Raw genomic sequence first — 23,740 nt, 5'->3', positions numbered from 1 at the left:
TAATCTTACCAGCCTCTATCAGTTCTTACACACAATATATATGCTAATAACTTTCAAAGCAAAAATAAAATTGATATCAACAATTTCAGCTCATCGACTTTTCCTGTAGTATCGGACTGGCCAGCTCTGACATAACATACTCAGTTTTTCTCTCTTCACACATGCTACATCAATCTACTTTTTCTTCAGGTTCCCAGCAACTGCTGTGCTCTGTGGCTCACACTTTCAGTGTGGTTCTTCTGTTTTCTACAGCCCACACTCGTCGTCTTCTACCCTTGCGACAGATCAGCTGTGGTTAACAAGTATTCATCGTCCCCTCTTCAATGACACCAACATCAGCTGCGTTACCTGGATAATCCTGGTGTCCACACTGTTGCAAGCTTTGTGTTCGTTCGTTCTCCTCCCACCCCACCTCTGGAACTTACACCATGCTCATTATCTCACTTTTCGGTTCCGATGAAAGATCATCGGCCTGAAACAATAACTGTTCCTCTCTCTGTCTGACGTGCTCCAGCACTTCCTTTTTACAGGGACTCACGAGATTGTAGATGCTGAAATCCGGGGGAGCATGCAGCGTGCTAGAGGAACTCTGCTGGTCTGGCAGCTCGTTTGGTCCAGATGAAGCGTCTGAACCCGAAACATTACCTGTCCATTTCTCTTCATAGATGCTGCCTGACCTGCTGAGTTCTTCAAGTATTTTGTATGCGATTTACTTTTTTAAAAATTTCTTCTGTTATTTTACTTATTGGTAGGAGTGTATAAATTCTTACTGTTTCAGCTATTGCATGAGGATCATTCTTTGATCTGGGTTTGTTTACAGAAATAATTACTGCATTACAGCCTTTTGGGTAACAGAAAGTTGCCTTTATAGAATTCACAACTCATGATCCAAAAATTTGAGATACAAAATAAGATATGGAATTTATGTGGAAAATGTAAATAGATAAACACATGATTATTTTATTTTTAACTCACATCTCCTGACACATGCACAAGCACCACGCCATTGACTGGAAGCCCGCCTGAATTCTCCAGATGCTAAGATGAATTGGCTGGAGCCCTGAGCAACAATAGAAACAGTTCCATTTGTGTGTTTGTTCGGGTTTTCCGCTGAAGTTGATATGAAGGCAGGTGGAGGTCCTCAAGGTGGATCTCCCCTGAAAATGATGTTTCTGGAGAGAAGGCTGTATATCACAGATAATGACAGATATTGTCAAGGCTGGTCAGGCACTAATGCTTAGGCGTTCATTTGATCCAATCCTCAACTGTTACCCAAGGATAAAAAATACTGAGCAAATAAAGACCTGTCCAATTATAACATGGAGCAAATTGCAGTTAAGTGCAATATACAGATAAATTGTCTTTAAATTTTCCATCATATTTAGCTATATGGTCGAACATTGTTAATTTATTTAGTAAGGGTATGCTGTTCTTGAAATAAATAGATATACTGTCAGGAGACACAAGAGGCCATAACTTGGCTGTGTTCTGTCTTTTTCAGGACAGCAGATTTGACCCTGTATGAATGGCAAAAAGCAAGACTAATCTCATCCTGAGATATATGAGGCAGCAAGGACTTACTTTGGATGAATTTGAGGATGTGTGCAGGATACTGAAAAATTGAGGGCTGTTAGTAGACAGCCATAATTTTGATTTACTTCCATTTGGACAATGGATAGTCTAATTTTTTTTAAATGTTTGGTGATGGCAAGCGAAAAGGGATCATTGTATTAGTTCTGGATTGCCTGAAGTATGGGAGTTACTGGCTGACTTCTGTGTGTAAGGTGCTGGCAGGCTGCAGGTTTTATCAATTGGACCTTTTACTGTGAACAATTAATAACTAAACACAATGATTTACCGATAATAACCATTAATGGTGATGCCAAGAAGAAGAATTAGGATAAATAGCCCACTCTAAAGATGGGTCTGGGGAGTATTAGCAACTTTTGTTTATTCTGCGAAGTGTTGTGCCCATGGGATCTGTAATAAATAATGTTGATTTTAGTAGTGTGTTTGCGTGCTCCTTAATTTTAAAAGCTTTCTGCTAAATATATCACCATTAGAAAAGAAAATGCCTCTTTCCTGTGCTGTCAACATTCAACTCATGAGCAGTTTCTTCAAATTTCCAGATATATATGGCTGAGTGCTTAACATTATAAATTGTTAATGAAGAGTTCACTTCTTCAGTGTAAAAGCTTTAATATTTTAGTTTCTCAAAATAAGTTTAAAGTATTATTAATCAAGACTGTTGTTCTTAAGCAAAGCATGATTTACTCTTTGTGAATTTTATATTCACTAAGAAACTTAAGGAATGAAAGTCAACTCATGACCTTGTGTTAGCCTGTCCATTTCCAGACACGCAGTAAATTATGTACGCTGTCATCATTAAAGTAGAGCGCAACTTCAGCTATCAGTGATGAACATGATATTGTCTTGTTAAATCTCTATTTTGTGTTTTAATTTTGTCATCTTCATGTCCTTTTCCATGAATTATGAAACAGCAGTAAAGAATCCTTTGATTAATGCATTAAAGATAGACAAAATTGCATGTTAATTAATACCAGCCTCTTTTTAATAGGCAGTTTAATTTTCAAATGACATCAACATGACTCAGATGCCAAATTCAGTACACTAATGCAAACCTTCATTTCAATCTGGGTGGTATAATTTTATTTAATTGGTTTCATCACAATGAGAATTTCATCTTGATTCAAGTTTGCTATTAAATGCTACTCCTGGGGAGGATTTGAAAAGCGAAGGGGTCCTCGTTCAGAGATTGGCTTTCACCCTGATTTGATGATGAGCATTGCCCAGTGGCCTATCCCACAAAAGTCTGCGAAACTGGGTAAAAGTATTAAAAGCAGTGCCACCCAGAATCATTTGTTAAACCAGGGTGAGGAAAAGGGCTGCTAGAGACACAAGATACAGGAATCCGGAGCAGCAACAAGGTACAGGAGGAACTCAATAGATCAGGTAGTAACCGTGTAGTGAAATAGACAGTTAACATTCAGGGGTGAGCTACTGGCTCACTTTAATTCCCCTTCCCATTCACACACTAGCTTGGTTGTCATCTCTGCCTCCACTACTGGGGTGAATCCAAATGCAAGCTGGTGGAACAACAGTTGAGAATGGAAGGCTATGCATCACGATGTTATAGAAACCCTGCGTAAGCAATGGAAGGAGTGCGTCATCTCAAAATCTACCTCATCAGCCACCTCTTGCCCAACACTCTTCAATAATCATCACAGAAGCTAGAAAACTGGAGAAGAAACAAGGGACTAAGAAGAAGGAAGAGAGTTCCTCAGTATTCCTTGAGATTATATTAATCATGATTATTGATCAGTATTGATGCCCTCTGCACAAATATTTTGCTCAATATTATATCTGAGGTGCTAAATAACATTAAGACAGATGTGAAATGTAGGAAACCAAAATTTTGCTATAGTCAACTTACCTCTGTAAACCACTTCCCGAATACTGGAAAACACAATTAATGCAATAAACTCGATCATATTGTTATAGAAATGGAAGTTAGTTGCAAAATAGAATTTGCTTGATCGAACAGAATGGAAACTTATTCTTCATAGAAAATATAAAAATCTCTTAGAAAAAATCTCTATGGATAACTCACTGTACTAATACACCGATTATCTACACCTATGTAACGCCCCCACTAACACAAGTGGCTTGAACCTCTGTTGGCTTTATTCTAAACGGTGCTGATATTTAATGCGTATCATGTTTGGTTTTCTGTTCATGGGTTTAGAAGAATTACCTGCACATAATTCTGCAAGATACACACAGCTTTAGGCATGAGCACTGATTGCCTAACAGAGGGAACAGCAGAATACTTGCTTTCAAGGGTAAATTACTGTTTCAGTCCAACCATTTTGAATGAAGTAAACTGAAATGCCAGAAATATTCAGTAGGCCAGTCAGTATCTGTGAGGAGTCAGAATTTCAGGTGAATAATCTGTCTTTCATCCAAACTGTTCTGATAAAAGGTCATCAAGCTAAAACACTAACCTTCTCTCCCTTTTCACAGATACTGCTTGACCTTCTGAGTAAACAGAACTTTCTGTTTTTCATGTTGGATTTCCAACACTGAATCTCTCTCCAACTTTTTTTTACATGCCAAGTCTATCAAACATATTTCCTAATACAACTACAGCATTTACCAGACTCAATAAAATCATCACTATTTTGTCATATCACTTGATGTCAATAAACTCATTTGTTTAAAGGTATTCCCATAATATGCTGACTGATAACTGTACATAATACATTCCAGTCCTCTTAGAAGAATATACAGATTCTCTTCAAGATTCAAGAATCACAATTGTTTAATGCCATTTCCTGTACACAAGTGTAAAACAGAACAAAATAATTGTTACACTGGATCCGATGCAACGTTAAAAATACCCCTGAAAGATAAAGAACACAATAATAATTTTAAAACAATTAATATAAATACAAAAATAGCTTATATAAATAGAATGATTGTATGTATGCCCATAAAGAAATGCTAGGCTGTACATAAGCTGAGAGACAAGAAGTGGTGGAGTTAGTGGGTGGAGGTGTTGTTCAGCTCTACTACTTGGGAAGAGTCACAAACAAGGGAAAATCTGCAGATGCTAGGAATCCGAGCAACACACACAAAGTGCTGGAGGAACTCAGCAGGCCAGGCAGCATCTATGGAAGAAAGACCCTTCAAAGGGTCTCAGCCTGAAGCGTCGACTGTACTCTTTTCCATTGATGCTGCCTGGCCTGCTGAGTTCCTCCACCAGTTACCTGGGGAAGATAACTGTTTTTGAGTCTGGTGGGCCTGGTGTGATTGCTATGGAGTCTCTTCACTACGTAGTGGGGCAAACAGTCCATCACAGGGTGTGTGGGATCCTTTACGATGTTACTGGCTCTTTTCCGGCACCTTTCTGTATATATGTCCTTGATGGCGGGTAGACGTGCTGGTGATGCATTAGGCAGTTTTGACTACCTGTTGTAGAACCATCCTGTCTGCCACAGTGCCATTTCCATACCATGCAATGATGCAGCTTGTCAGGATGCTCTCCACTGCACATTTGTAGAATAATCTAGAATTATGTGTAAAGTCCAGCTCCCTTCATCTTCTTCAGAAGCAGACACTTTGATGAGCTTTCTTGACTGCATAGGATGTAATTTGGGACCGTGAGAGGTGGTGCAAGATATGCTCTCCCAGGAGTTTGAAACTGCTCACAGTTTCCACTGCTGTGCCTGTGACGTGAGTGGTGTGAGTTCTCCTGAATTTGATAACCATCTCCTTAGTCCTGCTGACATAAGGAAGAGGTTATTCGTCTGGAACCAAGCCTCGAGCTCTTCCACCCTGTCTGTCAGCTGTCATGTCGTTTTTGGTGATGAGCCCCACCACTGTCGTGTCATCGGTGAAGCTGACGATGTGGTTGATCTGGGGTTTGGCCATGCGAGCAAGGAGCCCTCGGGCCACTCATGTTGAGGATGATGGGGAGGGAGGAGCAGTTGTACATCCTGATGATCTATCTCAGGTTTGTTGGTCAGGAAGACCAGCACCTAGTTACACAGTGGTGTATTTAGACCGAGGAGCAGGAGTTTGTTCACCAAGGTCTGTGGGTCCGACACCCAGTGGTGTATTTAGACCGAGGAGCAGGAGTTTGTTCACCAAGGTCTGTGGGTCCGACACCCAGTGGTGTATTTAGACCAAGGAGCAGGAGTTTGTTCACTAAGGTCTATGAGACAGTAGGGTTGAATGTCGAACTGAAATTCAGAAGCAACAATCTGATATAAGGGTCCTTGTTTTCTAGGTGTGTCAGAGCCAGGTACTTTGCAGATGCTATGGCATCTGTGGGAGAGTGGATCAGGTGTACATCTGCTGTAGAGCTTAAGCAGATAATTTGGTGAAGCGAAACCACCTCAACTCACTTGAACTTTGCAGTTATTTTTCCCAGCGTTTTAATGAAGTTCTATTCTTTCTCAGCTGAAATCACCAGCTTTGTTTGGGCACAGAATTTTACCCTGGCTGGCTTTCAGCCAAGAAAAACCGGCACAAGTCCAGAACTTGCTGCTGCTGGCATCCGCATGCATTAGTGGCACCATTCACATGGGAGTACTGGCATCGTGAAACGTAACAAAGGATCTCCACCTCTTGGCTGCCCTACTCTTGATTTCTGACAGTAGGCTGAATGAAGTTGCTGTCCATTCCGTGTTGGGTGCTTGACCTGAATGATGTGGTGAAGTCAAGTCCCATTTATCATTGTTTGTGTTTATTTGTATCCAAGCCAACCTAAAGCAGAAGTCCCAGCTCAGTAGAGCCAGAGAGGAAGCTGTTTGTCCATTCACTTTTTGCAAAACCCTTCTGGAGCAACCCTTACTTTTCTTAAAGATTTGCATCTCCCTCTGCTTCAAACAGTTATTCAATTGACTCTGCCTCTGCCACTTGCTCAGGCAAGTAATCTGTGTTGCATTGGCTGGGTGTAAAGATGATTCTTTTATTCTTTCTCCTCATTAGGCACAACATTAAATTGATCACATCCTTTCCTCACCTGGAAGAAATAATTACCCCAAGTTGATCTTTCAAGGCCGACCATTGTTTTAAGAACTGTTGCCATGTTGCCCTTAACTGTCTGTACTTTGGTTGAAATAGTCCCTGTGTATTAAAGCTCTCACTTCTTGCCCCTGAGATAATCAGAGTTCATTGTGGCTGTTCCACAATGGAACATACTGAACTGCAGAAAGTACTCTGACTGTAACCTAGCCCATATTTTATCATTACTTATCATTATTTGATCGTTACCTCTCTGCTATTAAATCACAAGTTTCTATTGGTCCTTTTAAATTTTTTATCTACTTCCACTCATATAATTTGAGTGAATTAAACATTTGAACCTGTCCATTCATTCATGCTCTTTAATGGTTTTCTTTGAATAATATATTGTCACTCTTGAATTCCTTCTCCTAAACCATGGCTGGATGATTCTGACTGATGACTGACAGTCCTGATGGGGGCAGTCAGCTATCAGCCATTTGCTCCTGAGATGCCTTGTACTTCCTCATCTGTATAGACAAACGTGTAAGTCCGAGGTGAACTGAGGTTCAATGACCTGGTGATATCCTCCATTGTTTGACTTGCTCTTGAATTCAGCGCCTGATGCACCATCAATAACTCTCGGAGACGGGAGGTGAACGATAGGCTTTCATTAGCAGCAAAAGGGAGCACGGCAACTCGGAGACTGAGGGAGGAGCAGTGCCTCCAATCACCTTTATACCGGGGTCTGTGGGAGGAGCCACAGGAGCAGTCAGCCGGGGGGGCGTGTCCAGACAGGTATACATAGTTTACCACAGCGCCAGAGCAAACAGGCCTGTGGAAGTACACCATGTCCTGCTATCGAATTTATGCTAGGGAGGGTCGCCATGTTTGTCGACCCATAAGAAATAGAAGCTTGAGTGGGCCATTAAGGCCCTTGTTCCTGCTTCAATGTTTGATAAAAATCATGGCTGAATATGTGCTACTTTCTTGCATCGAGGTATAAAACAACCCAAAAGCTTTTGATTCCCTTAATATCCAGAAATCTATCTATCTCTTTCTTCATTTGCATAGGCAGGAAAGGACAAATGAATTCTATTTATTTTGCTTTACTCTAGTTATTTTCATGTTCTCAATTATTCATTGGTATTTTAATGTGTTTTGGTAAAAATATATTCTTTCTTTATAAACCTTTTGAAACTACTTAATCATTTAAATCTAGTTGAATGATTTTAAATGCCTTTTGACTACCAGTAATATTTAAAAACATTTTAAGAGCCTTTTAGGTTTTGAGTGAGAGAAACCTGAAAGTAGATCAGCAGTTGGTTGTCATTCACTGAGAGCCCAGGTTCCTCATCCACATTTCAACCTCTGTTCTGCTCTCAAGTGTTGCCAGAATCACCCTGATTTCCATTTGACCTCCTGCAGGTCCAACAAATCTCTATGCAAGATCTAATTATGTGCTCTTAAAACATTCAGAATTCAACATTGAATCCTCTGCCTGAGAGGCAACTTAGATCTGCTCCAATTTGCCTACTGGAGCAACAGGTCCACGGCAGATGTCATCTCATTGGCTCTTCACACAAACCTGGAACATCTGAACAGCAAAGGTGCATATATTGGGATGCTCTTTATTGATTACAGCTGAGCATTAATACCATCATCCCCTCAAAACTAATCAATAAGCTCAAGACCTTGGTCTCAATGCCTCCTTGCGCAATTAGATTCTGGATTTCCTCACTTGTAAGCCCCAGTCAGTTCAGATTGGCAAAAACATCTCCTCCACGATCTCATCAGCACAGATGCACCACCTGGACTGTGTGCTTAGCCCTCTGCTCTATTCTCTTTACACTGATGACTCTGTGGTTAAGCATACCTGCAACACTATATTCAAGTTTACTGATGACACCGTTGTTGTCATACATGAGGGAGATTGAAAGTTTGGCTGAGTGATGTCATAACCACAACTTCTCACTCAATGTCAGCAAGACCAAGGAACTGATTGTAGACAAAAGAGAGTTAGTGGATGTTGTTTATTTGGATTTTTAGAAGGCCTTTGACAAGGTGCCACACATGAGGCTGCTTAACAAGATAAGTGTCCATGGTATTAAATCAAAGATACTAGCATGGATAGAAAGTTGGCCGACCAGCTGGAGGCAAGGAGTGGGAGTAAAGGGGGCCCTTTTTGGTTGGCTGTGTCTGGGTGCCAGGGTGGAGATTCGTCTCTACCAAAGGAGGTGTAAACTATTCCTTCCCTCTGCTAGCCTGCAGGTCATCTTTGGGCAAGGTGTGGCACCTACTTAGCCTCTCTGATCAGGGTTACGTGAAGGCATGGGGAGCAGGTGGTGGATATCACAAGTCTTGGCTATGCGACCAGTGACATCTGGAAGACAATCTCTGAAGAGTATTGATAATGGTTGAGGTCCCCCTTTTTGTAAAGACACTGCCCAGAAGAAGGCAATGGCAAACCACTTCTGTGGAAAAATTTGACAAGAACAATCATGATAACAAGACCATCATTGCCCACATCATACAACATGGCACATAATGATGATGATGAATTCTGCATCTTCTGAATTACTCCCAGAAACACTTATTGCTGCCCTACCATCATCGCTGCTAGTGTCCCCTTCCAATTAATTTTGGCCATCTCCTCTCTCATCCCTCTGTAGTTACCTTTACTCAACTGTGATACCAATACATCCAATTTGAGCTTCTCCCTATCAAACTTCAGGGTGAAGTCAATCAGATTATTATTGTTGCCTCCGAGGGGTTCTCTTACATTAAGCTCCCTAACCAAATTTGGTTCATTGCAAAATACAAAATCCAGAATTGCTTTTTCCCTAGTGGATTGGAGCACAAGCTACTCTAAAAGCCATCTTGTAGGCATTCCACAAATTCCTTCTCTTGGAATGCAGTACCAACCTGATTTTCCTAATTCACTTGCATTTTGAAATCACCCATAACTATTGTAACCTTTTCATTTTTGCATGCCTTGTCTATTTTTGTAATTTGCATACCAAAACCTGGCTACTGTTCAGAGGCCTGTGCATAACTCCCTCTATCTCTTTACTCTTGGAGCTTTTTAGCTTCGCCCACAGGAATTCTGCATCTTCTAATCATTTGTCACTTCTTTCTAAAGATATGATTTCATTTTTTACCAACGGAGTCACCCTTCTGCCCACCTTCTTGTCTTTTTAATAGGATATGTATGCTCGTAAATTTAGCTCCCAGCTGTGATCTTCTTTCAGCCATGACCCTGTGATGCCCACAGTTTCATACCTGCCAATTTCTAATTGCTTTACAAACTCACCTACTTTACTTCATATACTGTGTGCATTCAAACAGCATCTTCAGTCCTGTATTCACCACTCCTCTTCTCAGTTTTGTCTTCAAGTTGCCTGAAGTTAAATTCTTATCCCTTTTTAAACATTCGGTCTTATTCTTTATTTTGGAGACTTCAATAACCACTCCAGCACTCTCCTTCCCTTTCACTTTATCTACAGTATACTTTCCAAGCTGTTGAACCTACCCCCTTACTGTTTAATTTAAAACCATATCCACAGCTCTAGTTATCCAATTGACTAGGACCACAGTCACAGCATGGTCCAGATGGAGCCTGTCCCATCGGAACAGCTCTGTCCTTTCCCAACACTGGTGCCAGTACCCCACAAATTCAAACCCACTTCTCCCCACACCAGTTTTCGAGTCTTGCATTCAACTCTCATTTAAATACTCCATTTTCTAATTCTTTCCACCAAACGGATGACCTCCTGTTTTTCCTCATTATAGCTGGGCAAAAGTGGGGCATCTAGTAGATCTGCTGCCTCAGAGCTCCAGCACCCCAGGTTCGATCCCAGCCCCAGGTGTTGTATGCGTGGTCTTTGCACGTTCTCCCCGTAACAGCATGGACTTCCCTTGTGGAGAAGGTTGGATGTTTATGATCAAGGCCCTGTTAAACATGATAGAAGGACATCCTCAAATGTGGAAAATGAAAACCATCAGAGGTGCTAATGTAGAATCATCAGAATAGATCCAACAAGGATAGAGAATCTAGGAGAATGGCACATAATACAAAATGAAAACAAGGTGGTATTAATGGAGATGTAAGGTGTGAATGGGTAACTGGAAAATGATGGATAACAGGTATCTAGAAACCAAATAGAAGATATCTATCTACTGGTATATGAAATAATGTTTCACATATTTCACATAAGAGTATGGATAGTTGGGGTTCAAAGATGTTCAGATGGTGACACATTTTTCTTGAAGGCACGTTTTACGTTTCATCTGTGATGAGTTAGAGGAAAAGCTGTCCAATGTAACAGGATCAGGTTGGTGGAGGAGGGAGGGTTAGAGATGAGGACTAGCCTAGCTTTGCATCTTTTAGACTATAAGATCCTAAGACCATAAGTCAAGTCAAGTCAATTTTATTGTCATTTTGACCATAACTGCTGGTACAGTACATCATAAAAATGATAGAACATTTTTTCAGGACCATGGTGTTACATGACACAGTACAAAAACTAGACTGAACTATGTAAAAAAACAACACAGAAAAAAACTACACTGGACTACAGACCTACCTATATAAGACTTAGAAGCAGCTTAGGCTATTTGGCCCATCTAGTTTGCTCCACCATTCCATCACAGCTGATTTATTATCCCTCTCAACATTCTCCTCCCTTCTTTCCTTAGATGCCCTGACTAATCAAAAACCTATCACCATCCACTGTAAATATGCCCAATGACTTGGCCTTCACAGCTATCTGTGTCAGTGAATTCCACAGATTCCCCACCCTCTAGCTGAAACAATTCCTCTTCATCTCTGTTCTAAAGGGACATCCTTCTATTCTAAAGCTGTGCCCTCTAGTCGTAGACTCTCCCACTATGGAAAACTTCCTCTACACTTACATTCTATCTAGGTCTTTCTATGTTTGGTAGGTTTCATTGAGATACCCCCTCTCATTCTTCTGAACTCCAACAAGTACAGGCCTAGAGCTATCAAATGCTCCATTCCTAGAATCATTCTTATGAACATCGTCTGGACCCTCTGCAACACTAGCACATCCCTTCTTAGGCAAGGGGCCCAAAGCTACTCACAATGCTCCAAACGCAGTCTGACCAGTGCCTTCTAAAGCTTCAGCAATACATCCTTGCTTTTTTATTCTAGTCCTCTCAACATTTAGGGAAGAAGCGGTCAGACTGAGGCTAGTCTGATTGGGAATCCAGATGGATTGGAATTCCATGGCAGAAAAAAAAGATGAGTAGGAGCAAGAAATTTGAAACAGTTAAAGGGCAAAGGGGTTCTAGAAGATGTTAGGATGGACCTAGCAAGAAACGGAACTAAGGCCAAGACTCATCCAATGTCTTTGTTATACACATCCTAAAGGAAGATCAGCCGTAATTAATAATCTTCACCACCTTCTCTCAGCTGGTACCACCACCAATTGTGTCATACTGGTTTGCATGGTCTTCACCCTATCACAGATATCCCCGTTGTTCTCTCCATTTATTCTGTTGCTTCACAACAGTGAAAACGTACCTTCACATCGGCTCTATTTTGTTCAGAGTTTGAGGAGATTTGGTATATCACCGAACTCAAATTTCTGTTGATCTATGGCGGAGAGTATCCCAATTGGTTACATCACAGCCTGGCATGAAGGCTCCAGTGCACAGGAATGCAAGAGGCTGTAGAGTTGTTGTAGACTCAGCTATCACGGGCACAAACCTCCCTACTCTCAACAAGGCGGCATCCATCACTAAGGTCTCTTCTCATCGCTACCTTTGAGGAGGAAGTACAGGAGCCTGAAGACCCACATTCAATGATTCAGAAACAGTTTCTTTCCCCCACCTCCCCTACTGTCAGAATTTTGAAAAGTCCATGAACCCACGACCACTATCTTGTTATTCCTTAACTTCCTGCATTATTTATGAATTTACAGTAATTTTATATATTTGCATTTTACAAAACAATTAATTCCATGTCATAAGTGAGTGATAATACATTTTTTTCTGATTCAGATTTCTGACTTCTGAAATGTTAACTGTTTCCCTGCCCTTAGATACTGCCTGACCTACTGATGATTTCAGTAATTCCTATGTTTATTTTAGACTTCAAGCAGCCTTTTAATCCTGCACTATTCCAGGTAACGTTGAGAGTGAAAGTTAAAGTAAACATTTGGAATCAAGATGTCTTGGTGGGTGACTCACAAAAGACTATTATTTAGGTACAGTAGTTATCAGGAAAGCTAACGGAATGTTACTGTTTCTTGAAATGGGATTGAGTGTATGTAGGACATTGGTGAGACTGAAGTACTGTGGTACAGTAATGATTTCCAGGTATCAGGAAAGGTGCCATTGCATTCTAAATAACTTAAGGAAGGCTTAATAGAATAATATCCAGGATATCTAATGAGGAAATGTTGAAATGGCTACATTTATGTCTGCTAATGTTTAGAGGAATGAGAGGCCACTTCATTGGAACATGTTAAACTTGAGGAGTTGTATCAGGAGAGATGGACAATGTTGTTTCCTCTTCTAGCAGAGCTTAGAACCAGAGGTCACAGCTCTAACTATACGGCTTCACCCAGTGATCAGCTGAGATATTTTCTTCCTGATCTCTCTTCCTAAAGACGTGGTGGAAACAGTCCTTGAGTAGTTTCATGGCAGAGAAAGGCAGATTCTTGATAAGCAGGGCTAGGCAGGAATGTGGAATTCAGGTAACAATCAGATCAGCTATGCTCCTGTTAAATGGTTAAGCAGACTGGGGGAGGGGGGGCAGGTTGTCTACACCAGCTCTAACTGGTATATTTGTATTTTCATTTGCAGAATATGTTTAAATCCACTTGGAATATGTAAGAACTAACAAAGGTGGACTTAATGCATGAATATGCTTGCATTTACACTTTTCTTTTTACATAATACGATATGTGCTGCTTTGTATGACTTGCCTATGTACTTCAGCCAACAGATTTATCATTCTGATCCTTTTAAGAAGTATTTGTAGTATTGCAGTTTTTTAAATCATGATTGAAACTTCATTCTGGTTTAAAAGCAACAGAAAGGTTTGATGAAAACTTTAGAATTAATGCCAGCTGTGTGATAGAATAAATGTCACCATAGCGAGGTCACCATGTAAACCTTGATATAATGGATAGCCTTGATAAAACAGCTCCAAAACTGTTAATTCATTGAAGCATTATCGTTTTAGCTCACAATTTAACCTTCTATAATATTTACTCCAGATTCTTAAATTATCTGATCATTATTTGTAGTTGTCCTCGTGCGGTAGTTTCCTCAATTACTGATCGGGTGGGAACTGCAGTTAGGTACCCATTATCCAAATTTAAGTAAGAAATTTTAAATTTCTATAATGCTTTCATATACATTTCAGTATCTTCCAAAGCTATTTGCAGCTTATGAAGGATATTTGATGTGCATGCATTGATTGCACTGTGGGATATGTGCAATTTCATTTGTACGTTTGAAGCTCCCACAGCCTACATGGTATTACAGAGAAGATACTAGCATGGATGAGGATGCATGGATGAAGTAGTGGTGTTCCACAGGGGTCTATGTTGGGACAAGTTCTTTTTACATTATATGTCAATGATTTGGACGACAGAATCGGTGGCTTTCTGGCTAAGTTTGCAGATGATAGGTGGAGGGGCAGGTAGTTTGATGAAACAGTTGCTACAGAGGGACCTAGGCAAGTTAGAATAGGCAAAGGAGAATACAATGCCATGAAGTGTTTGGTCATGTATTCTGGTAGGACAAATAAAAGTCAAGTTTTTTGCCATTTAACTACATGTATAAAACATATATAATCATTTAGCATGTTGTATATCCAAGCTAGAGTATAAAGCACTGTAGTACACATAACACACAATAACTAATGAATGTAAGGATAAAATCCACAGATGAATCATGCATAAATAATGAACTAAAGTGTATAAATTAAATACAGTAAGGTACAGAACAGATTAACCAGTGGCTCTTCTACTACCATGCAGCAGGGAGATCAGAAACCTAATGGCCTGAGGGAAGAAAATGCTTACCATTCTAGACTGTTTTCTAAATGGAGGGAAAATTTTAAAAGTCTTTTTAATTTTAAAATTAAAAATTTTAAAGTGGCGTGGGAGTCCTTGTGCAGGATTCCCTAAAGGTTAGTTTGCAGATTGAGTCGGTGGTGAGGAACCCAAAGGCAATGTTAGCATTCATTTTGAGAGGACTAGAATGTAAAAGCAAGGATGTAATGTAGACGCTTTACAACGCACTGGTGAGGCCTCATTCGGAGTATTGTGAGCGGTTTTGGGTCGCTTACCTAAGAAAGGATGTGCTGACATTGGAGAGAGTTCAAAGGAAATTCGCAGAAGTGATTCCAGGATTGAAAGGTTTGTCATATGAGGAGCATTTGATGGCTCTGGACCTCTACGCACTGGAATTCTTAGGAATGAGGAATGGCTTCATTGAAACCTATTGAATGCTGAAAGGCTTCAATAGAGTGGATATGGAGAGGATGTTTCCTATGGTGTGAGTCTAAGACCAGAGGACACAGCCTCAGAATAGAGGGATGTCCTTTTAGAACGGGTGATGAGGAGAAACTTTTTTAGCCAGAATGGTGAATCTGTGGACTTCTTTGCCACAGGAGGCTGTGGAGGCCAAGTCATTGCGTATATTTAAGGCAGAGGTTGATAAATTCTTAATTAGTCAGGGCATGCACTACCTGTATGTATAATCTATATTTTCATTTATATTTATCATTATTATTGTTATGAGCAGAGAGACAACATCTGCCAGAAGTAAATTCCTTGTATGTGCACAGGTACTTGGCGATTAAAGTTTGATTCTGATTCTGATTCTGATTCTGATTCTGAAGGGTTACAGAGAGAAGGCAGGAGATTGGGGCTGAGAGGGAAAATGGATCAGCCATGATGAAATGGCAGAGCAGACTCAATGAGCCAAATAGCCTAATTCTGCTCCTATATCTTATGGTCTTCCCTCCTGTCTCTCCACCATATTCTGTGTGAACTCATTTTGTCTATGAGAGTCACTGCTTGCACTATTTCTGCAAAACTAATAACAACTATTAATGGCCCTTGCTGGTCTGGTGCTGCAGCTCTCCTTCAAATTCATCATCATCACCATTCTCCAATCCAATAAAGGTCATTCTCCTTGACCTTTAGATTGTCACAATCCCCTTCTCCAGCCTCCATTTCCTACCCTAAGAAACAATCCTCCAGCAGTCCAAACCCCTTCTCCATTGTCCATTTCCTACCCTAAGAAACAAACCTCCAGCAGTCCAATCCCCTTCTCCATCCTCCATTTCCTACCCTAAGAAACAATCCTCCAGTGGTCCAATCCCCTTCTCCATCCTCCATTTCCTACCCTAAGAAACAATCCTCCAGCGGTCCAATCCCCTTCTCCATCCTCCATTTCCTACCCTAAGAAACAATCCTCCAGTAGTCCAATCCCCTTCTCCATCCTCCATTTCCTACCCTAAGAAACAATCCTCCAGCAGTCCAATCCCCTTCTCCATCCTCCATTTCCTACCCTAAGAAACAATCCTCCAGCAGTCCAATCCCCTTCTCCATCCTCCATTTCCTACCCTAAGAAACAATTCTCCAGTGGTCCAACCTTTCCCTTAGAACTGAAAGACCATTGATTGAGGTCATTAATGACATCCTATGTAATGTGGTGACAGTGATCCCTCCCTCCTTGTCCCTCTTAACTCCTTTGCAGCTTTTAACACAGTTAACAGCAGCATTTCCCCCCAAAGCCTTATCACTGTTAACTAAGAGTAAACTAGCATGGGCTTTCCATACTGTGTCTGCTATTCCCAGTGGATCTGTCTTGCTCCCTCCCCTCCTCCAAAATGCTGCTTTTGTCAATGCAATATTCCTGCTATTACCAGTACTTACCTTGACGCCTCCTCTATGACTAAATTGTAGCTTATTTACCTGAGGACAGATATGGATGAGCTATAACTTTCCTTAGCTAAACTTTGGGAAGACCAAAGTCATCATTTTCAATGGGAGTCATGGATTCCGTTTTCCAGGCATTGACACCCTCTCTCTCTCTCTCTCTCTCTCTCGATATGTACTGAAAACTGAACCAGAGCTTTGTGCTTCATTTCTGTCTCACTTCTTTTCATCTCTGTTTCCTTATCGGATTCTGCACTGTCTTGTCTTATCTGCAGCTGAATCCCTTCTCTGTGCTTTTGCCCCCATACCAATGTACAGCTGCCCAGTTTCTCTCTTGCTTTCTCTACAAAAACATTAGGTCAGTGTTTATTCCGGAGTGGAATGCATGGGCCAGATTAACCTGATGTCCAGTAACCCTGTTGGAATAGAGTTGAGTGAGTTAATTTTCCTTTTACCTTGGTAAGGTCTTTGAACGTGAAGGTGACCATGGCCCTTACCACAAATACTTCCGACACCTGGAGACCACTTCTGCATGAGGGAGGCTGCTGAGGCCTTTCAGAGAAAAAGTTCAGGGAAGCATGAGGATTTGAACAAAGGATAAGCTTCTGCATGGAGCTAGCTCAGCCATTTCATGAACAGATAGGCTCCATCTGATGGGATATTCTATGTCAGTCACTTGGCTGCCCAAAGCAATCATTCTCTTAAAAATGTCAAGAGAGTTAAAGCCATGATTTTACACTTGAGTGAGTTTTCAAAATTAAACAACCTAGAGTACTTAGTGATTTGACACGGATAGTGGAAGCAGAGAGGCAGCATTTTAAATCATAACTTACTTTGGTCAACTTTCCACCAATTTAGATAGCCAGAGATTGGAATGGAAGTAAAAATTTCATTTGCTTTCTTTGTCAGTCTCATCTTGTTTGCAGTCTATTTGTGGGAGATTGAGTTTGCAGTGATAATAACAGTTGACTTTGTAGGAAGTACTTGTCCAACGTTGCCTATACTTCCGTCTGCAATTAGACTTCTGCAGTTCTTCCATTACCTGTTTCTGAAGCACTAAAGCTGATGCACTCAGCAAGTTCAAACACATAGTTCTTGCTGCACCATCTCTAGTATATTTATTTATTTGGCCATATGTGCATGAATTTCTTGCATGGAATTCATAGAAGCATTAATTTTAATTGCTAAGATAATGTTATCAATTATCACTTTGACCTCATCAGAGTTCGTTGGCACATCTTGCTTCACTCTTGCTTCACGCTCTTTTGGAGTCTCAGTTAACGTGCACATAATTCCACATTTCTTCTGGTTGCATAAATTGGTAACTGTATATCTTAATCTAACTTCCATTCTTCCCATTTGTTTTCCACTACCAAACTAACTCCCAATTTCACTTTTGCGCAAATGGTGCATACAACATCATCAGTAACTTGATATGTAAAAATATCGCCAATTTTTATTTTTTGTTTTTGATGCAAAAATGCTAGTTCAGTATCTGAGTTGCAAAAGCCTTTCCACCTTAAATTAGAAACATAGAAACATAGAAAACCTACAGCACAATACAGGCCCTTCAGCTCACAAAGCTGTGCCGAACATGTCCTTACCTGAGAAATTACCCAGGGTTACCCATAACCCTCTATTTTTCTAAGCTCCATGTACCTATCAAGGAGTCTCTTAAAAGACCCTATCGTATACACCTCCACCACCGTTGTCGGCAGCCCATTCCACACACTCACCACTCTCTGCATAAAAAACTTACCCCGATATTTCCACTGTGCCTACTTCCAAGCACCTTAAAACTGTGCCCTCTCATGCTAGTCATTTCAGCCCTGGGAAAAAGCCTCTGACTATCCACACGATCGATGCCTCTCATCATCTATCACCAAGGAGAAAAGGCAGAGTTCACTCAACCTGTTCTCATAAGGCATGCTCCCCAATCCAGGCACCATCCTTATAAATCTCCTCTGTATGCTTTCTATCGTTTCCACACCCTTTCTGTAGTGAGGCGACCAGAACTGAGCACAGTACTCCAAGTGGGGCTGACCAGGGCCCTATATAGCTGCAACATTACCTCTCGGCTCCTAAACTCAATCCCACGATTGATGAAGGCCAGTGCACTGGTTACCTTCTTAACCACAGAGTTAACCTGCACAACAGCTTTGAGTGTCCTATGGACTCAGACCCCAAGATCCCTCTGATCCTCCACACTGCCAAGAGTCTTACCATTAATACTATATTCTGCCATCATATTTGACCTACCAAAATGAACCACTTCACACTTATCTGGGTTGAACTCTATCTGCCACTTCTCAGCCCAGTTTTGCATCCTATCAATGTCTCGCTATAACTTCTGACAGCCCTCCATACTATCCACAACACCCCCCAACCTTTGTGTCATCAGCAAATTTACTAACCCATCCTTCCACTTCCTCATCTAGATCATTTATAAAAATCACGAAGAGTGGGGGTCCCAGAACAGATCCCTGAGGCACACCACTGGTCACTGACCTCCATGCAGAATATGACCGGTCTACAACCACTCTTTCCTTTCTGTGGGCAAGCTAGTTCTGGATTCACAAAGCAATATCCCCTTGGATCCCATGCCTCCTTACTTTCTCAATAAGCCTTGTACGGGGTACCTTATCAAATGCCTTGATGAAATCCATATGCACTACATCTACTGCTCTACCTTCATCAATGTGTTTAGTTACATCCTCAAAAAATTCAATCAGGCTCGTAAGACATGACTGCCTTTGACAAAACCATGCTGACTATTGCTAATCATATTATGCCTCTCCAAATGTTCGTAAATCCTGCCTCTCAGGATCTTCTCCATCAGCTTACCAACCACTGAAGTAAGACTCACTGGTCTATAATTTCCTGGGCTCTCTCTACTCCCTTTCTTGAATAAAGGAACAACATCCACAACCCTGCAATCCTCCAGAACCTCTCCCGTCCCCGTTGATGATGCAAAGATCATCGCTCAGCAATCTCCTCCCTCGCCTCCCACAGTAGCCTGGGGTACATCTCATCCGGTCCCGGTGACTTATCCGACTTGATGCTTTCCAAAAGCTCCAGCCCATCCTCTTCCTTAATATCTACATGCTCAAGCTTTTCAGTCCACTGTAAGTCATCCCTACAATGGCCACAATCCTTTCCATAGTGAATACTGAAGGAAAGTATTCATTTAGTACCTCTGCAATCTCCTCCTGTTCCATACACACTTTCCCACTGTCACACTTGATTGGTCCTATTCTTTCATGTCTTATCCTCTTTCTCTTCACATACTTGTAGAATGCCTTGGGGCTTTCCTTAATCCTGCCCACCAAGGCCTTCTCATGGCCCCTTCTGGCTCTCCTAATTTCATTCTTAAACTCCTTCCTGCTGGCCTTATAATCTTCTAGGTCTCTACCTAGTTTTTTGAACCTTTCGTAAGCTCTGCTTTCCTTCTTGACTAGATTTACACCAGCCTTTGTACACCATGGTTCCTGTACCTTACCATTCTTTCTCTGTCTGAATGGAACCTACCTGTACATAACTCCACGCAAATATCCCCTGAACATTTGCCACATTTCTTCCATACATTTCCCTGAGAACATCTGTTTCTAATCTGTGCTTCCAAGTTCGTGCCTGATAGCCTCATTTTTCCCCTTATTCCAATTAAACACTTCCTAACTTGCCTGTTCCTATCCCTCTCCAAAGCTAAAGTAAAGGAGATAGAATTGTGATCACTATCTCCAAAATGCTCTCCCACTGAGAAATCTGACACCTGATGAAGTTCTTTTCCCAATAACAGATCAAATACAGCCTCTCCTCTTGTAGGCTTATCTATATATTGTGTCAGGAAACCTTCCTGAACACACCTAACAAGCTCCACTCCATCCGAACCCCTCACTCTAGGGACATGCCACTTCATATTTGGGAAATTAAAATCTCCCACCAGAACAACCCTGTTATTATTACACCTTTCCAGAATCTGTCTCCCTATCTGCTCCTCGATGTCCCTGTTACTATTGGGTGGTCTATAAAAAAAACACCCAGTAGAGTTATTGATCCCTTCCTGTTTCTAACTTCCACCCACAGAGACTCCGCTGACAATCCCTCCATGACTTCCTCCTTTTCTGCAGCCGTGACACTATCTCTGATCGACAGTGCCACACCTCCACCTGTTTTGCCTCCCTCCCTGTCCTTTCTGAAACATCTAAGGCCTGGCACATGAAGTAACCATTTCTGCCCCAGAGCCATCCAAGTCTCTGTAATGGCCACAACATCATAGCTCCAAGTACTGATCCATGCTCTAAGCTCATCCGCTTTGTTCATGATGCTTCTTGCATTAAAATAGACACATCTCAAACCATTGTTTTGAGCACATCCATTCTCTATCACCTGTCTATCCACCCTCTCACACTGTCTCCAAGATTTCTCTATTTGTGAAAAACTGCCTCTTCCCCAGTCACTTCAGTTCGGTTCCCACCCCCCAGCAATTCTAATTTAAACTCTCCCCAATAGCCTTTGCAAACCTTCCCGCCAGGATATTACAAGCTTTGGTTTTTCAAAGCGTTCAACTCTTCTGTTTTTCTTTTTGACATCCTTAGAAAACTAAATGTAAAAAGTATTCATTGAAAAAATTAAGAATGTAAGTCAAAAATGTATAATTTTAATAAAATAAGAAGTCACGCAAACAATTTTACAGAAACAGAATTTTGTCTTGTTCTTACAGTTTTTAATTAAAAGTCTTACTAGGTAAAGATTTTTTTGGAAGATTACTTACCAAAAAAGTCAGAATATGGAAATCTTCATATAAAACAAACACAAAGCACTGATCACAATATAAATGAATGATGTTAGACAGTTATAGCAGCTGACAGGTACAATGGCAAAAGTAAACTGTTTTGACTAGACAGTATCAGCATTCAGCAGGACAGCTGTTTATTAACAATGAGCTACTGACTTCCATTCTGTGTATATTGTTACAATTTGTAATAGTGTTTTAGCTTGAAACACTGACGATGTGAATACGTAGGTTCTAAAATGTTTCAAAGTAAAGATTGTGATAAGTTTAATATTTTGAAAATTTATGGATTATATTCATTAACTCATAAATAATTACAGGGTATTTCACAATTATATTGACATAAATTTCAAAATTATATCAGCATATTTTCAAAATTATATTTGCGTTGTATAAGAAAAATTCTAGCTGTGTGGCAAGAAAGGCTATGTGTGCAGTAGCATTTTAGCTACTGTGCGGCCATGAAACCACACAGCTTAGAGGGAACACTGTCCCTGACAATAATCTAATAATATCTAATAATATTAGATTATTATTAAAGAAGTTTATTCCCATTAGATTCCAGTAACAGGTATATCTGGAATAATAAAGTTAAGCCAGTTGAAAGTTGTAGATGTATTCCTGTGGGGCGTCATCCTCAGAAGCAACACTACAACCGCTCCTCACAGGAGTGGCGAGAAGGGAATCTGCTTTCCACTGGGTCAGTCAAATGAACATTCCTTCTAAAATTATAACAAAATTGAAACCAAACTAAGGGAATACATTTCCTCGGGAAGTTCACCCCAATGTGTTACACAGTTAGGGTGGATGCAGTTATGCTTTTTAGCATTTACATTGCATATTGCCCTTGGTGTCTCTCCATGTTAGGCACACTAGGAATAATAGTGGCCCTCCCTTTCACTGGTAAACAATCATTCTCCCTCCCCCCCCCAATCCATTAAATACCAGCCCATACAACCATGACTGGGCTGCAAATTTCTGCTGCTAGGCCTTGAGGGCAACAACAGGCAGCTTTGTTATTAATATCACAGGCATGAAGATTGAGCTCCTCAGGTTAGCAAACAAGTTAGATAAATGACAAGGTTCACCACCCGACTAGGATCTCCTGGTGTAGGCCTCATGCTAGTTAATTCCAAAGCCATGCTTACCTGTCAGGTTCAGATGTGCTTAGAGAGTATGCTCAAAGCTATTTCCAATCACTGGTAGATCCGTTGTACAAAAATAGAGGGGATCTGAAGCTTCTCATCGGCTTTCAATTGTTCTGATTGAGCTCTGATCTCAGTGGCAGTTCAGAAACCAGAAAGCTTGAGAAAAGGCAAAATATTCCTTGTACCACTAGTAAACTTGAATTTCAGACCTCCATTTGGGTTGCTACTAGGTCCCATGACCCATGGAACTTTAAGCAGAGACTTTCCATCTAGGCAGGCTAGAAACAATGAAAGAGGATTGTCATGTAGGGTTGGGATGGCTTAAGGGACTCAGTAAAGTGTTGTTTGTCCCCTTTGGGAGGTGCTTGCCTGCATCAAGATGAATAGTGACATGGACTGGTTGGGTAAATAGCCTTTTTATCTACATTATAACTTTTTATATATTTCTTTTACTGTAGGTTTTCTGAAGATTAAGCACTTCTGGGGAAAAATCATAAAAGTCTATATCACTTTTGATTTAAATATGCTGAGTGAAAATGTCTTAAAATTTACTGAAGTCAATGGATATGAAATAATTTTAGATTTTGTTTTTTACTTTAGGTGAAAAGTGCCGGAATTTCATTGATCTGACTCCTGCGTCTGAGAGAAGTGAGTAACAAAAGAGACCTGGGAGTTCAATGCTAAGTTGCCTAATCTTTTAATAGGCATGAAAATTTAACTTTAAACATCTCAAAAATATTTATATATTCAAAACTTCCTTTGAACAACACTGTACTACAACTAGCTGTGCATTGACTGGAATAATGCAGGGAGTATTTTAACAGGTTTCAAATTGTCAGTGACAAGGATTTAGTACCAAGACTGTGAAATTACTGTGTTAATATTATTGAATAAAATGCAATATATAAGATTTAATTATACTTTCTGCTTTTTTGGTGTGTTGAGTTGAGAGAAATTTTAGTTGAGTGTGTTTTCTGTTTGAATGAAGTTTTATTCCAGATTCAAGAAAGTGTATTGATCTGTGCAAAGAGCAGTCGATTGATTCAGCATTTGACTTACAGAAATGTGCATTGTCATGGAGGCATCATCGAGGTACAATACCTAGTGCTGTTTTTATGCAGCTCCAGTGTGTCAAGTTCAATCCTGTTGTCAGCTGTCACATTTATGGAGTTTGTAAATTCTCCCCGTGACTTTAATGATAATCTCATGCATGATTTTAATCAGACCATCAGTCAGTCTTCAAAGATGTTCCTGCCTAAACTTAGCAGAATCCACCAGAATCAGGCTGAATGTAGGAGATCCAAAACTGCTCAAAAGAAACCCAAACATTATTTACTTCATGA

The 23,740-nt window shown here is 40.6% G+C and overlaps 1 protein-coding gene across 2 annotated transcripts in view; it reads left to right on the top strand.

Annotated features, from left to right (window-relative positions):
• The window catches only part of gsg1l (gsg1-like), a 254,720-nt gene that overhangs the window by 91,287 nt on the left and 139,693 nt on the right, over window positions 1-23,740 (top strand). For both annotated transcript variants that reach the window (XM_073060832.1, XM_073060831.1), the window contains exon 2: window positions 22,998-23,045. In XM_073060832.1, the coding sequence (XP_072916933.1) occupies window positions 22,998-23,045 (48 nt within the window). The remainder of the gene's footprint in view (window positions 1-22,997; window positions 23,046-23,740) is intronic.

This window comes from Hemitrygon akajei, chromosome 11, assembly GCF_048418815.1.
Source record: "Hemitrygon akajei chromosome 11, sHemAka1.3, whole genome shotgun sequence".
Classification (NCBI taxonomy): Eukaryota; Metazoa; Chordata; class Chondrichthyes; order Myliobatiformes; family Dasyatidae; genus Hemitrygon; species Hemitrygon akajei.
This window is presented reverse-complemented; position numbering and strand designations above follow the sequence as displayed.